This window comes from Alosa alosa, chromosome 12, assembly GCF_017589495.1.
Source record: "Alosa alosa isolate M-15738 ecotype Scorff River chromosome 12, AALO_Geno_1.1, whole genome shotgun sequence".
Classification (NCBI taxonomy): domain Eukaryota; kingdom Metazoa; phylum Chordata; class Actinopteri; order Clupeiformes; family Clupeidae; genus Alosa; species Alosa alosa.
The window spans coordinates 31,054,363-31,071,862 of NC_063200.1; the positions used below are offsets into that span (position 1 = coordinate 31,054,363).

The window sequence follows — 17,500 nt, forward strand, 5'->3', positions numbered from 1 at the left end:
AATGCACTCATTTGTTTGAGCCGGAGATCGAATAACAATGAATGGATGCAGCAACTACAGAAATTGTAGCCATACTTGTTGCTTTCTTGTACTATCTATGGTTGCTGGTTAACAGCACATAATAAGCTGATATAAACTAATTCACTAACTCAAGACTTCAAGGCCATCATGGATATAAAACGTTTTTTGAAAACAACGAAAGGATGGAACATAGCAAAGCTTGGAGTTATTTCAGATGGGCTACAACAAGGTAGGCAAAATTGTGGTGCTTAACCTTAGCGCAGCTGGAATAATGCTTAGGCTGATGTTAAAGTGCATGCGATGTTTAAAGCCATACACAACGGTAAATTGGAACAAAACTAAAGGTAACTTTAGCCTTTATAGGGCTGTATAAAGTTGTCCAAATTAATAGGTCGTAATTAGGCATTGTTGTTGTAAAGATATTGCATGTAGATGTTGTACTATATAGGCTACTAAATTTTTAGGTGACCAATGCATGAACAAAACCGGGAAATGGACAAATATTATCAAGGCTTTGAATGTTTCCGTCTGTGCACGGGGGTGTCTGTAGATTGGTGTGCAACGCATTCATTCATGCAGGCCTGTGGCCATGCATGCGCCCTTAAAATAGCATCTGAATTTGCGCCACAGACTTTAGGGGCTGTATTTAGCACCCTGGCGCATGGCGTAAAACTCGTTTCCCACCCTGCGCAAAGTTTAATTCCTTATTTTGCACTTTTATTTTTTAAACAATGCGCCCAGGGGTGTGGTAATTAACAACCTAGGGAGTGGCCTGGCGCATTGTCTAAAAATCGCTATTGTACACCTGGTCGGAAGTCTATGGCGAGTTGTTTATATGCTATTTTAAGAGCGCATTGTCAACAGTCATATTGGCGGGTGCACAACGCACCATCCTTCTATCATCCATGAACGCACACCAGTGCACGTCCATTCAAAACATTACAAATTGCACGATTACAATGGGAAACATAATTAGAATAAAGATATTACGAAATACTGTACATCTCATGAGTAGTTATTCACCATCATTTGCAAATTGGTAATGACTGTTAAAAGTGATTAGGGAAAAGGCGAGAGACACATATGGAGCACAACTGAAGGTGATGCACTGTCACGAGATATAAGCAACTCCTCTGCAGGATAAATGTTGTTTTATTCAGTCATTTGAGCAATATTAGGGTAAGTGTTGCTTTTTCCAGCCTATGTTTTCGATGGTAACCCATTGTCAGTCAATAGTGAAAATAACTGCATATAACTGTCTTGTCGTTGACTGACACCATGGTGAAGTTAGTTTCACTTTGCCAATGAGTTCAAATAATAGAGGAGTGCAAATGTGTGAAGGCTATGCTAGGTTTTAGTAAAGTATGGTTTAATGGAATGACTATTCCATACGGTCTCGCAAGCAGCCTCCTTCAAATGCGGCGTTGAATGTCAAAATACCGATGCATTTATTTGACATCGCGCTTTGCGCTGTTAAAGGGAATGACAGATGTCATTGTCATTGGTTTAAATTATGTAACGCCCCAAACACACCCATGACTGATGCGCAATGCGCTCAACGAAAACCCTCCCAATGTGGACTGGACATCCACATACTAAATTTGAATAAGCTTTTGACGAGTGACGATGCGCTTTTGACTGTCATGATAGGGCCCTAGACCAGGGAGTTCCTGGTCTGTGGCGCAATTGTTTTCTGAAACTGCAAAATAAACAGTGAACGCTTACCGAACACACCCCGCCTTTCGCTGAACCAGCCCCGAGGGCGCAATCGAATTCCCTAATTTACAGGCATGTACCTGTGGAGGGAAAATTCCAATATGCGCTGACTGCAAAATAGGAAAGACAAAAGCGCGAGTATACAAAGTCAATTACACTGGGACGCAAGATGGAGCCCAGAGAGTGAGAGAGAGAGACATACTGAGAGAGAGACTTTTTGACTTTTAAAATCCCTTTTATTGAACCATACTATGGAGAGAGAGAATCTTTGTGCAGAGGACTGTATATGTCTGTGAGTGACTGAGTGATTGACTGATGCGTATGCTGGTGTTAGAAAGAGTGTCTGAGTATTAGAATTCCTTGACAGGAGAAAGTAACCCCTAAGGACAAGTTCATAAAGATAGTCTGGAATGGCATTCATCCTTGTCACATAAAAATCTTATCTGTACTGAGAATATCTATACTGCAAAAGAATCCGGCTGCTCATCACGGGAATGAAGATTGGGCTGTCCCGGTGGATCTTTGTTACTGCTCTCGTAAGCTGGTCCTCTCACTACCTTTTCAGTTAGTAGCCAACCTGACTGGACACATCACTGACACTATCACACATTCATGTCCAGCACTACCCCCTCAGAGTAAATTAGAAAAAAGTAGGAGCTCCCTAGAATCTGAATCCTACCCATAGAGAGTTTAAGCTGCTCCGTCTGTTAGGATATGTAGACTAGCTTTGTATCCTATTGGTTTGCTTTTTAGCATCTTCACATGACTTGGGAAGGATCTGACACCTGACCGGTCAGCTAGCTAAATTAGCTATGCTAGCCTATGTTAGCTATGTTAGCCTTTGTTAGCTATGCTAGCCTATGCAAGCCAGCTCTGTTGGTCCTAAGGTCACAACTGATGTAATTACACATCAACAGCGGTCAAAGAAAAAAAAAACCCTTTATAGTCCGCAATCTCATTACACGTTTGCTATTTTTATCCCTCTATCTCTGTTTCGGGCCAAAGAAGGGTGGGTGTTTGGCATTTGACATCCCTGTCTTCTTCTCTTTCCACACCTCGGTGACATTTCCCTCTAGTTTGATGTGGGGTGCAAAGAGGAAGGGGTGAAGAGAAATGAGATATTGACTCACCTGCTGTTCTCAGTAAGGGATTCAAGGGGCTCTTTTAACACAAACACACACACACACACACACACACGGACACGGACACAGACACACACACACACAAACACCCGCACCCACACACAAACATACACACACACAGACACACACACACACACACACACACACGGACACGCAGACAAGTAAGTCCCTCCATCTAATCATGCCATTCTCAATTCCCAATTAACCTCTCAACTTCTCCTTTTGCCTCCACCACTTGCCCTATGCTCCTTCCTTTCAAACAGTCCCTCACCTGGTCTAGCCCGCACATGTAATTAACAGTCAGAGAGCAGCAAGGCGTCATGCTGTAGGGGGGTGATATCATTACATCTTGCATGGCCAATGGAACTCAAATGGCCAACATCACAGAAGATTCTAGAAAAGAGACAGGCAGGCTGTCAGAGACAGATACATTTAATTAGAGGGAAAAATGTCAAAGTCTCATACTTCAAAAAGGCTTTCATTGTTTTCAATCGGACCCACCTCAAAAAACATAGAATGGCATCACACTTATGTGGTGTGTCTGGAAACTTCAAAATATCTGTCTTTAAAAAGCTGAAACAGATATAAAGTAATAACAGAAGACCACCTCAAAGAGTCCGTTTACCAAAGGAACTGGGTTTCACCATCTGCACTTTATATTGTGAAAAGTTTTCTGGCAAAGACACAAACTTCGACTGAGATTCTTCTCTCTGAGATTCTTAAGCGCATCGGAGACGACTGAAAATGACCCGGAACTCAATACTTTCTGATATGGATCTTGATGGCCGGAAACTTTGGGAAACACGGGACAAGAGAGATCGAACTGAGCAATAAACTGAGAACAGATCAACACCTATCACAGCTGCATTTAACTTCTAAAGCAAGAAATCCATAACCAACTCTGTCCACTAAGGGACCGTTCAGAAGTGACCGAAAATGAAAAAAACACACACATGCATGTGCATACACACATACACACACACACACACACACACACACACACACACACACTGGTGTCTCAAAGGTGTCTCCTATTTTCCTACAAGAACCCACATGACCATCAATCAGTCAGAATGATGGGGAGATTTCAGGAAGGGACACTAGCAAAGCTTTAAAACCCTTGCTTTCATTTGCAGTGGCAGCAATGCCATCATTTACTGTAAAATAGGAAATCACAACCATTAAAGTGTCTTACACTCTTATGGCTAAAGGACCGGTAGTATATTATTATTGTGGGGTGTACTTTGTGTCTTATTACAGTGTGGCCCCACTCAAAAAACTAGAATGTACAAACTTTTACACATCTCTCTCTCGTTCATTCTCTCTTTCATACACACTCTTTCTCTGTCTCTCTCTCTCTCTCTCTCTCTCTCTCTCTCTCTCTCACAAACACACACACACACATACACACACACACTCCCACAGAGACCAGGGAGTTCTATAATCTAGGGAGAGGCTCGTTTTTCCGTCCAATTAAAGCCCTATGGGCCATTGGAGCCATAAAGACATCTACCATTTAACTGCTATAGCTGCCTTATTGGAACAGCAGAGTGTGAACATAACAAAAAGTGTGTGTGTGTGTGTGTGTGTATAGAGTATGTGTGTTTGTCTGTCTGTCTGTCTGTCTGTCTGTGTCTATGTGCATTTGTGTATGTATCTGTGTGTGTGTGTGTGTGTGTGTGTGTGTGTGTGTATGGATGTGAGAATAAGTGTGTGTGCAGAAGAGAGACACCTCCACAGACAGGGGGCCTTCAAAGCCTCTGAGCTGCAGTGTGAGTGAGACACGATGGAGACACAGCTTTTTTTTATACGGTGCGGAGCGGTGAGTGAATTCCGGCCGATCATAATCTTTACGGTGGCGGCGGTGGCAGGATTAAAGCCATCCATCAGCACCGCAGACTGTGATGAATATGAGTGAGACGCCGTGTGATTACAGCCACCGCATCTCTCCATGAGGCCAGATGAGACGCGGGTCCCCCGCTAATGCGTGCTGATGGAGCAGACGCATGAACCACAGATGGTTCTTTCAGGGCATCGGGACAGAGGGGAATGTGACTCATTCAAAGTCTAATGCTGCAGGTCCCACAATGAAGAACATCTGTTTAGCACAACCTAAACTAAGCTGAGGGGTCCTGTTGTTGACTTTGCAGTCCGTGATGACTCAGCATCTGTTTTGTTTAAGGTTGTTGATATTTGTGCTGATGATATTGTGTTGTTTAACCCTTAGAACGCAAAGTGTGTTTTTTTGACGCAAAGTGCGTCAAGAAACACACCCTTTCTTTGCTGTTACATTGCTCCTGAACTGTTCATCGCAGCGAGATTAAACCTTTATTGCGTGACAGAGCAGAAGCGGGGCTTTCCAACGAGACTACACACTTGTCTGTACGATCAAGTATGAAAATAAAAAAAAATTCATGAAATTAAATAAAATTGCATCATATTTACAGTCTATGGGCTCTATCTTGCACTCCAGCGCAATTGACTTTGTATATTCGCGCTTTTGTCTTTCCTATTTTGCAGTCGGCGCATATTGGAATTTTCCCTCCACAGGTACATGTGCGCCCATGGGGGCGTTTTAACGAAAAGAGGGGGCGTGTTCCCGCGCAAACGGTCCCTGTTGATATTATGCAGTTTCAGAAAACAATTCCGCCACAGACCAGGAACCTCCTGGTCTAAAGTCAGTAGCGCAAATTCAGATGCTATTTTAAGGGTGTATGCATGGCCACAGGCCTGCAGGAATGAATGCTATGCACACCGATCTACAGACACCCTGTGCACAGATGGAAACATTCAAAGCCTTGATAATATTTGTCCGTTTCCCGGTTTTGTTTGTGCATTGGTCATCTAAAAATTTAGTAGCCTATATAGTACATCTACATAGCCTGACGAGCCAGACCCACATTAAAATGTAGGGTCTGGGCAATCACCGTTCACAGTGCTCAGTCCGAGGGGCGGGATAATCGGTTGTCTTTCAAATTCCCTCTGCACGCAATAGGACAGCGCTATGAGTCCCACGCGTTTTCCCACCAGCGCAGCTAGTTGGCTAGTTCAAACTTTTGCCAATTTAAAAAAAGCTTAACTTGTGTCACACTGTTCGCCAACAGCAACATCCATCTTCTTTGTTTTCAAGTAGCAGGGAATTCAAGCCAAACCGTTGCAACTCTTCCATCAATCATTATGTTAAGCCCGCCTAATGACTCGATACACGATTTGATTGGCCTGATAGAAGTTTAATTTTTCGAGCTCACAAGCCAACGGAGAGTTGCTAGACTAGCCCTGTAGCCCATGAGTAATGTAGCTACTACAGACCATCCCATTTTAGATTTGCGTCGGGCGCAACAGTCATTATCCCGCCGGTAAAATAGCATCAGCGCCCTAGATCCGCCCACAAAGCGACTTGCGCAAAGTCAATTGCGCTGGAGTGGAAGATAGAGTGCTATACTTCTCTGCATTCACCTGCGCACCCATTACTCTCGAAGCCGTAGATTTGGCAAGCATATCAGATAAAAGAGGAGACACAGAACTATCATTTGATGTACATCCTTCTGGGTTATAAAACAGACGAAGTGACAGCAAAATAATAATTTCATATAGCTGGACTTATCCCATTTCTCTATGACAAAGCATGTTCATAATCCGGTTTTGAGATCCTAGCAAATTCCTGCATGGCATCCAATTCAAGGCTCACATTGCATCCCAATTTGTTCAACAAAGAAGCACCTTTTTTGCCTTTACTTTGTTCATGGCAATGCAGTAAAAAGTTGAGAATCATTATGAGTGCATACACCATAGGCACACGCAGGCTAACACGTAAACTCGGGTCAAGTCAGGTCAGATCAGTTCGTGTCGGAGCGCAGAAAGGTAATTTTTCATCACTAAATAAAAAATGCCATTTATTTCCGTAAATCACACACCACATATTTCTGTAAATTGCTCAGCCCCAGAGTATCCCTCCAACATGGCAATTATATTGCCAGGTTCAGGACAGGCTGCCTTACACACACATTAAATGCATAGCTACATAGATAGATAGATACTTTATTGATCCCCAGGGGAAATTCAAGAAGCATGTAGAGTTATGAAATGAAAATGCCCTAAAAACAGCTTAGGGTTCTAAGGGTTAAGCTGGGATTTGTTCATGATTGTTTTCCCCCCATTTACTGAGCCAAAACTGTGTTCTATGCAGAATGGACAATGAAAGGACCCTGAGGATCAATTATCTGAATTGGACATAAAGTGTATGGGACCTTTTAATACCGGTTTTAATACCGACATTCATTTTTGAAGAGAGAACTTGGAGATCAACAAAGGGTAGGATGAAGAAGATATTTGCCAGATATTTTTGTGCCATAAAAAGGAAGGGCCTTGTGAAGATGCTGACTACATCTTACCTGTTTTAGAACACAGTTTTTAATTGAACGCACTTTTGCACATGTTCCTGTCTGTGTGTTGGATGACTAACTGTCTGCAGGTGAAAGTAATAATTGTTAATTAAGTTAATTGGGCCACACCCACAGGTGCTCTTTTAAAAAGGGCCGGTGTGTTGGAGAGTCAGACTGATTGATGTGCAAGTTATCGTGTGTGTTAAACATTTAGATAAATTAAAGAAAGATGTTTTCTACCAAAGAATATCCTGTTTTTATCTTTTTTTAAAAACAAGATGGTGGACACATTTTTCACAGGCCTGTTCAAAAAAAGGGTCCTCCTCTCCCGAGTTAAAGTTTCCAGAGGGGCACAACTAACCAGAGTAGTCAGCAGGAGATCAGCACCACGGACAGCGACCAACTGCTCCCTATCAGCACCACGGACAGCGCCCAACTGCTCCCTCCTAGTTCCCCTGTACTGTATGTCAGCTGAGCTCCTCACCTGCACCCTCAAGTGGACAGCCCTGTCAGCACCGCTGCTAACAGCAGCACCGTCTCATTCTCACCTGGTACCTGCTGTTAGCACACCTGTCTGCCATCTGGCTCCCCTGATAACGGCTGCTGTGAGGGCCGACCCACACGCTAGGCAAGATCAGAGAGCTGAGGGTGGAGAGGTCTGTCACATAGACTTAAACACAACTTGCTGATAGAGACACAGTGATGAAATGTGCATCTAACGCAATTGCAATGAGTGCTATGGCAAACTGGATGTTTTCTCACATAGCATACAGTATGATGCCAACCTTGTTGGGGCTAATGCTAGCAGCACTAAGCTTCACTATAACAAGGAATAACCATACCTATGGGCCCAGAGGGTTAGCGCTTCCACCTTCATGTTCACTCACATATAGCATAAGAGAGAGAGAGATTACAAAGAGTGATAGAGGGAGAAAGAGCAAGAGATTAAAGAGAGTGAGAGAGGGAGAAAGAGGAAATGGAGACTCCCTTGGTGGCTGCTGCTTGTCTGCTCTCTCTGTAATAACACGATCACTCAAACTGTCAGCCTGCCGGGTGAGAGGCTGGCAGCTGACCAGCCTCTTCACTCACACACACACACACTCACACACACACATACACAGGCACTTACACACACCTGCACATATACACACACACTTTCATTCACACCTGACAAAACACAGAGAAAAATTCACCCACTCTCTCTCTCACTCTCTTTCTCTATCTCTCTCTCTCTCCCTCTCTCCCACACACACACACACACACACACAAACACAAACTCTCTCCGCCCTCAGGGGCCATTTAAACCACTAAGGCAGAACATTACTGCAGTTCTGGATTTGGAGAATGGACCAAAAATAGACTTGTAGGGATTCCAGTGTGTCATGTATGGATGTTTGTGTGTTTGTATGTGTGTCAGCCCACCTCTCTCTCCACTGCCCTGTCCTGCCTGTGTGGCTCCCCGGCCCGGCATGACTAATCTGGCCTGCTGTGGTCTGAAGAGAGCCACAGTTCCACCCCATGCCTCAAACGTCACCTGGCCCCTGCATTAAGACCGTATATTTACCCAAAGACGCAGCAGCCAATTGGGAGGTAATGTGGTGTGAAAGTGGTTCGAGGAAGGCTCCGCCATACGCCACCGCAAGGAAATTCTTCTCTCTCTCTGGCGCGGGCCGAGCGCAAGCGCACAGCCAAAGCGTATCGCATGACACGAGCAAAGAATTCACGCTCCCCTAACAAAGCATTCCTCAGCAGCCTCCTCAGGACTATGAGGAGGGCTTTGGGCAGATTCAGATGCTGTTCCTCTGTGCCTTTACCTCTTGATCTGAATCTCCCATTGGTCTCTCAGCACAACCTCATGGACTTGGTGTCAATACTATTGACTCATGTATGTTTTCTCTTTCCTCCTCTACTTCCTTTATCTTGCTTTCCCACTCCCCTCTTGTATCTACTGTGTGTTCTCTCTCTCTTTCTTTTTTCTCTCTCTATCTCTCTCTCTCTTGCTCCCTCCTCCCCCTCTTTCCTCCTCTCTCAGTCCCCAACCCTCTGTGTCAGTCAGTAACTACATGGCTGGATCGATATCAGCAATTCGAGCGCTGTGCCACAGCTGTGAGTGGAACCACGTCAAGAGCGGGTGGGTGGCAGCCTAAATAGGTGCTGATGACAGAAGAATGTGTGTGTGTGTGGTATCTGTGTGTGCATGTGTGTGTGTGTGTGCGTGTGCGTGTGTGTGTGTGTGTGTGTGTGTGTGTGTGTGTATGTGTGTGGGGTATGTGTTGGTGTATGTATGTGGTAGAGATGAGTGCACTGATAGTAGTGTTTTGTGAGACAAAGATTGCATAAGATCAATTCACCAGTGTCTATTTACAACACCTAGCACAACGACAAGCACATAGTCATACACACACACACACACATACACACTCACAGTTGCACACGTATGCACACACACACACACAAACAAACACACACACACACACACCCACATGCATACACTCACACACACACACACACACACACACACACACAAGCACACACTCACATTTGCACACACACACACACACACATACGCACACACACAAATCAATAATGTTGTGCTGACTGATTTAAGAGTGCTATGGGCTGAGGGACACAGACCCTATCAAATAATGAAAGAGAGAGAGAGAGAGAGAGAGAGAGAGAGAGAGAGAGAGAGAGAGAGAGTGAGGGAGTGAGAAGAGAGCGAGTCAAAAGGAACTGAGACCTTTGGGAGGTTTTATGTGTGTTGCTGCACGGCTGTGGGACACAGAGAGAGAGAGCACGGAGCCGAGAGAGCCGTCATGCCAAGCTGTAAACGGACGCCAGTGACTCCAGTAAAAGAGAAGAGTCCTGGTGGCCCAGGTGGTGCAGGCAGGCAGATGAAAGCAGGGCGAGAGAGTGGGAGTGCAGGAGAGAGAATAGCAGACACCGGGAGAGAAGGAGGAAGAATGCGAGGATAGAGGAGAGGAGGGGTGGAGAGGAGGATAAAGGAAGGGTGAGGAGGAGGAGGAGAAGGAGAGGAGGTGAGGAAGGAGAGGCAGCCCATACAGTACCTTCAGTCCCCCAAACTCAGCGGCAGACCCCCGGTCCACTCCGGTGATGTAGATGCCGAGAGCGTACTCGGCCCCTCCACGGATCATCAGCCCCAAAGAGCGGCCATCGTCCAGAATCAGGTTCACCTGAGTGTGATACGTACACACACACACACACACACACACACACACACAACACCAAACTGAAAATTAGAGAACATTTCCAACAGCCCTGAGTGGGAGTTCCACACCATAGGGTATATGGACACACACACACACACACAAAAAAGGCCAAACTGAAAACAGCCCTGAGTAGGAGTCCCACTGCTAGAGGGCCTTTTCCCTTCACTGCATGACTGGCAAAGGCAATTATGGCCTGTTGCCACTAGTGTGTCTCCACAAAAAACACCGGCGCACCAGTGCCTCCATTAGATCAGCACAACTCCCTGTGGGTCGGCTCATTTTACAGCTGTTTGGGTCCAACGAGGCGCGTTTTGTTCTGCTCCACAGCACAGCTGTGAAACTATCACTTTTATCTCTTTCGTACTAAACCCTGGTGGACCACAAATGACACTCCCCTCCTGAGAATCGCACATATTAACTCAGTGACACACACACACACATATTCATGACTGTGCCATGGCCCACACATACACTCAAACCTGAGAAATGGGGACTTGTCATCTTGTTGCATAAGTAAAAAAAAAAGTCATTTTAATGGCAAGCTGCTTGAGAACAATGTTAGCAATTCATTCCAAAAATAATAAACAAATAAAAGTGAAACAAATAAGTGCCTCAGAGAGCCATGGAGCTTCGCTTCATAACACCACTGGAGCAGACGCCACTTTAAAGCCTATTGTCTGAGACAGAGAGAGTTCCTAAATTAGTAAAAACAGCTGGAGAAGCGCTTTTAATGCTTTAGACTCTTAAATGGTGTCTTTCCTGGCGAGAGCCAATGTTGCAAGAAACGTCAAGTTGCCAAATTATGGTGATGGAGCCCCTCTCTCACAGATATCAGTGCACAGGACCCTCTTGAGAAATGACCTTGTATACTCTCAGGCAGTAGATGTTAATGAATGTTTCCTAATTTCATACAGAAGAAAATAAATTGTTTGACGAGAGAATTCAGATTTTGCACTTCTCAGGTATATATAGATGGTGCTACTATGTTCAAGGTCATAGATTTGATTGTCTTATGATTGACTCTAAAAGTCTTTCCTAATCATCTGTCCTCATTAAATGTATGTACGCCATGGTCAAACCACAAGGTCACCCTGTTATCAGCCAATCTGAGAAATTTGTAACTGGCACCTGACCGAACTGAAAATGACTCAAAATATAAAAATAAATCACAGTCAATCAGTGAAAACAAAAAGGCATATAGGCCATCAGAATGAACTGATGAAACAAGGCAAGGGCCTGGCTGTCTGTCAGCAGCTCAGTGAACCACATGGGCAAACTTAACACACACTCCTGCAAAAAAAAGAAAAAAATCAATGCTGCCCTCTGCCACAGTCTGTCACATCCACTCTGCCACAAGCACACACACACACCCACACACACAATCACAAACACACACTCACGCACAAACTAACAGACGCAAGGATGAAAAACAACACTGATCAAACACCATCAGCACAATTGTCGAACTGGCTAACAGCCTCTAACGCTACACGAAAAGGTTAGCGTTAGCCATCCCTGAAAGGTCATCGAGGTAGTAAGGGGTGAGGCACTAAGGCAGCTTTTGTGCACTGTGCCCCCTACATAATGCCAGCCATTAATAAAAATGTCCCCCCTTCACATAAAGTGGACACAAATCTGGATTTCTTGGGCATATGGTAATGGTTGTGTGAGTGGGTACTAAAAGGGCATGAATAGATTTCAAGGATTATGGGTCGTGCAATAGTTACCTGCTGTCTCACCCGACGTGTGGAATTTGTCAGAATTACCTTACAAATTGCTTTTTTGTCCCACTGATCTGCAACAGCCCACTTGGTCCAGTAAATCAGACCAGAGCTCGCGGACATTTGTGCTGCGCTAGGCAATACTGCCGGCCTCCGTCCTGCTAGTGGATCGGAGGGCTAATGCATTATGCCCTGCTGGGGTGGACACTAGCGCTCTCTGGGCAGTCACTGTGCAAGAGTTGAATCTGGAGCACGGAGCCACACTTAAAAGCAGGGTCAGATTAATGACCGAAACGGGCAGCTAAACACACCCGCTTCATTGCTCAGCAAGATAACGCAGGAGAGAGAGAATGCATGAAGAGAAGATGAGAGAAGGGAAGAGAAGAAAAGATGACAAGAAAAGAGAAGGATAATAGAGGTTTGAAAAAAAACAGAAAGAATGGAACTAATGAGGCACATAGATGATAGAAAAGAAAAGATATATCAAATGAAAAGTGGAAGAAAAAGTCATCCAAAAATAAATAGTATCACAAAAACAGAAGAAAGAGGTCTAACAGCTGGCTCCGGAACACTGCAAGTCCAGGAACAGAGAGGGTCAATGACTAAGCCCAGACAGATGAGCCAAGAAGTGGACAGGCCAGCATTCCCTGCCCACCCGCTGGGCAAAACTACATAAGGCTTATGGTAGAGACACACCCTGCATTTATCAACCACCCTCTTTCTTTCTCTCTCTCTCTCTCTCTCTCTCTCTCTCTCTCTCTCTCTCTCTCTCTCTCTTTCTATCTTTCCACTGCCTGTGTTGGCAAAGCAGGCCCATTAGAGTGATGCACAGCCTGCTATGAAGGAGAGGCGAGTGGGGTAGCATTTCATTTCAGTGGGAGGTGTTATTAACACTTAAACGCACCCAGTCCCAAAAGCTTTAATATCCAATGACTCGATTTGAATGGGAAATATATGCAACTTTCCCCCTGCACAATTAGTAGTCACACACCCCTCTCTGCTTCCTCCTACCACACCGTGACAGTGTAGAACAGTGTTGCTTTATACTTGCTTCATGTAAGACTAAAAAAAAAGACAACACAATGTAAAACCAATGCAGTTTCGAGAGAAACCAACAAAATACAAAACAAAACATTTCTGGCAGCTGGGATTTAGAGGCTATCCTCGGGCATTAGTGAGCCTTAGCCCGTGAGGGATTCTTTGAGTGCGCACCGAGGGAATAGGGGCTAAGCGGATGGCAATTGTAGATTATCAGACTTCAAACGTGATATCTGTCTTTTTGACAGCAGGCAACAAATGGACAGGGGAGAGGGGGGTGGGGGGGGCAGTCCAGGGAGGCTGCGGTGCCCTGATGCTGGAGATTAGAGGCTGCTGGCGATGGGGCCTCTAGAGGGGAGAGGCACATCAAAGGACAGCCTGGAGAAAGCTCCGAGGGGGGTGGGGGGAGGCGCCGCAGGTTATCATGGCCAGTACAGCAATCACCACCACTCGAAAGAATACATTGAAAAAAACACCTCTGAACATGTAGGATATGAAAGCCATCCATATTTGTTGGAGGAGGGAGATGTAGATCCACCTTAAAGGGCATGTATTAAGGTGGATTAACTTGTATTAACGCTTGTCAAACTGCATATAGGATAGCTTCTGAGATTAGCTCACCTGTCATTACATGTTCAACCGTATACTTGTTACAATCCAAACAATGTTCGCTTCTTCTTGTAATACAAAATATGTTTGCATTGCACAGAAAAGAGGGTGCTTACATTGGCAAACACTATCTTGAAAACTCTTGCAATCTTATGGTTCACACCTGGTTATTAAGACCAGCATTACTTAGGAGAGGATGAGGTGATAATGACAACATTCTCAGTTTGGGGTGTAATTATCTCTTGAAGCTTGTCTTTAACCACAATGACAGGAGAGTGTGCAGCATTAAAATGCAGGTGAAGAGACTCAAGGTGGACACATACTCTGTCTCTCTCTTTCTCTCTCACACACTCATACTAGTGTTAATTTCTGCCAGACAAGACGAGAGGAAATATGTTAGTCAACCACCTTTTTTTTTTCATGACTAAGACTCTGACGACTGCACTCAATGTCCTGGAAACACTGACTAAGACTATTTTAAGATTCATTATTGTTGACTTTAAAAAAGATCTAGAGACTAAAATGTTTTGCATGAAATAAAAAACTAAGATAAAATCTCTTCATTTCGCCTACAAATGAGAAGACCAAATATCTAGCTGTTATATTTTCAAAATTATTCCAAATGAGTTCATGCGAAAGCAGCTTCCTGTAGGCTAGTCTATTTGCTGTTGCTGCAACCCTGTGGCTGCAACACCTAAAACCACATGGAACAATAACACCGAGATTTTCTGTCAGAGTTAGCAAGCTAACTACCCAAGCTTTATGCCACAATGCTACAGACCCAGAAGTTGAAGCTTCTCTCATACATAGACAAATTAACATCCCCCAGAATGTCCAAGAAAAAATTTTCAAAAGTAATTTCAACTATTTAACTAGTCACACTGATGATGCAAAGTTTGCTAGCAAGTAAGCTCGCTAGCAAAAAAAGTTAGCTAGCTGTTGCGACCAACAGTGCGATAACACTTTGAGAAACACTGGTCTACGATGATCATGACAGTGGTCCATTCAAATCTTTTACTGTCTATGGTCAAATCCCAGCCGAGCTATAACTGTAGCTCCTGACTTACCTGTCCATGTAAACATACTGACTGACAAAAAAATCTGAATGAGTTCTAACAAACGAGTAGCCCTGTGGACACACAAATATTGAAAATTGAGATGTGTGAAACACTTATTTCACTGAAATGGTAATCAGAAATAATTTATTATAAAAAAAAAAAAAATAAAATGTTTTGACTAAAACTGACTAAGACTAAGATACCTTTAGTTTTCTTTTGACTAAAACTAGACTAAAATGACAAGACTCGACTAAAACTTGACTAACAAAAATTATATTTGAATGACTAAATATGACAAAGACTAAAAAGGACATTTTGTCACAAGACTAAGACTAAGACTAAATTAAAAATAGGTGACAAAATTAACACTAACTCATACACACGTATACACACAGACATATACACACACCTTCTTCTCGTCACCCTCCTGCAGCAGCTGCATGTGGCTGCGTCTCTGGCTGTCGCCGCGGCGCAGGGTGGCACTGCTGTGCTCCGTCAAGTCCGGAGGGGGCGACACGCTTCGGCCCTGAGGGTCCACCCACGTGTACACATGATTGGTCACGTAGCCACCAGGGATCCGCCCCACCGAGCGCACCGACATACACAGTTTTTTACTTCCCTTTAGAACCTGCGAGAGCAAAGACAGAAAGAGACAGAAAGAGACAGATGGACAGACAGACAGACAGACAGACAGACAGAAAGAGAGACAGACAGAGAGACAGAAGACAGACAGACAGATAGTTGGTTTGAAGAAAGAGAATAATTCATCAATATTTCTCTCAGAAGATCTCTGAATAAACAATCTATACACACAAGCAGATACATCTGTGGTATGCATATCAAGATCCATCAAAGAGAAAGGAATATAGAACAAACATGGGCTTGTTACAAAGGACATACAGTATTTGCCCCATGCCTCACTGCATGTTAATGTAGGACAGGATGTGAGATGGTTCTCAAGTAGCGTACATTTTAGAAGGAAATGAGAGTCTGATGTTCAATCTGATATCTGATAGTTATCTCTTACTATCTAAGAAGGGACGGCCTGTTATAAAACAATATCTTAAGTCTTTGATACAAACACTGACACTTCATAAACAAAATAGAAACACACTAAAATAGACATGCAACTATCAACACCAATATACATTCTTAAACATGCACATCTCTGTCTTTCTCTCTCTCTCTCTCACACACACATACAGTACACACACACCCACACACACATACACAGAGAGAGAAAGAGAGAGAGAGTAGAGAGAGAGAGAGTGTGTGTGTTTCCGTGTGCTCAGATGGGTTTTTTGTGATTCTGCTATGGGCCATTGACTCCCGATAAGCTGTGCTGATCGGCTGACTGCATCAGCTGCATGTGGTCTCCCATCAGCATTATACAACAGCCACATCTGATCATAAAACATCAAGGGACCATATGCGCAACTCTACCTACATAACCTTCACACAGTCACAAACACACATTCAAACACCGACATTAGAATTCCATTATATTCCAGACACACTCATAAATATTCACTCTGGATTCTCTGAAGTTCTGTTCAACTCTCCCCCAACAGACACAAACATCACCTCCTCTGGCTGTGCTTTCTGCCAAACTCAGACAAACACAGAGTGCCCTTCCCAGTGTTATGTCGGGTTAGCGCTCTTCCAAACAGCAGCTTCCCATCACGGTTTGATCAAACTCACAGCACTGGTTCAGGGTGAGAGAGAGCACAGCACTAACCTGACAAGACCCAGGACAATGGCCGTGCAGGCCGGGTAGCGGCGCACACTCACTGCCTGAGGGAGCCCAGAGTGCAGTTCACAGGTCCTACTGCGGTGAAGGCGAGCCATCACACCGAGCTCTGGAGCTGCATCCACGGCGAGGTGATAAATTGGCCAGGTCCTCTCTGGAAGAGGTGGGAATGTTTTGGGGCGAGTCATGGGGAGTGAATTTAGAGGCCGGTCGAGAGCACTCCTCCCTCATCGTTCACCCTCTCTCCTCTCCTCCTCCACCTTCCTCCCCTCTCCTCTCACCACCCCTTCTGCAATCTGAGCTGATTTATGAGATCCGACGTTCATTTTCTCGGAAGCGCTCGCCTGAGAAATCTACCTTTACGTTGTACGGAAACCAAATGAGAGGGGCTGGGGGCTTTTTTCCCCCGCTGTTTGCAGTGTGGTGGGGAGGGGGATGCTGGGTAAATACACATCGGTAAATAACTCTCGAGAGACTGCAATGATCCTGACATGCTGTCTCCGCCTGCCACTGCTGACTATGATATTACCCAGCGGAGGGAGGTTGTCGGAACAGATAGGAAATGACACAAGGCAAGTGAAAGAGCAAAGCGAGGAGATGCAACTAGCTAAATAACAACAACAAAACAACAACAACAACAGCAAATAACAACAATAGCATTTTAAAAAGACACGGTCATTGCATGGAGACATGGTAGAGAGTCCATGAAAGTCCATTTACTCTGATAAATAAGCATCCAACATGTCTGCCCTCAGTTGACCAAAACACAGTGTACAGTACATTTAGAGTGCTCTGGCCCTTTAGTGAAATTCCTCGCCCAGCATACTGTATAT

At 44.4% G+C, this 17,500-nt stretch overlaps 1 protein-coding gene across 1 annotated transcript in view; it reads right to left on the reverse strand.

Moving 5' to 3' along the window:
* Positions 1-17,500, reverse strand: part of whrna (whirlin a) — a 101,245-nt gene that overhangs the window by 38,806 nt on the left and 44,939 nt on the right. Inside the window, 2 exon segments of the mRNA XM_048259490.1 lie at positions 10,330-10,455; positions 15,327-15,545. Coding sequence (XP_048115447.1) covers positions 10,330-10,455; positions 15,327-15,545 — 345 coding nt within the window.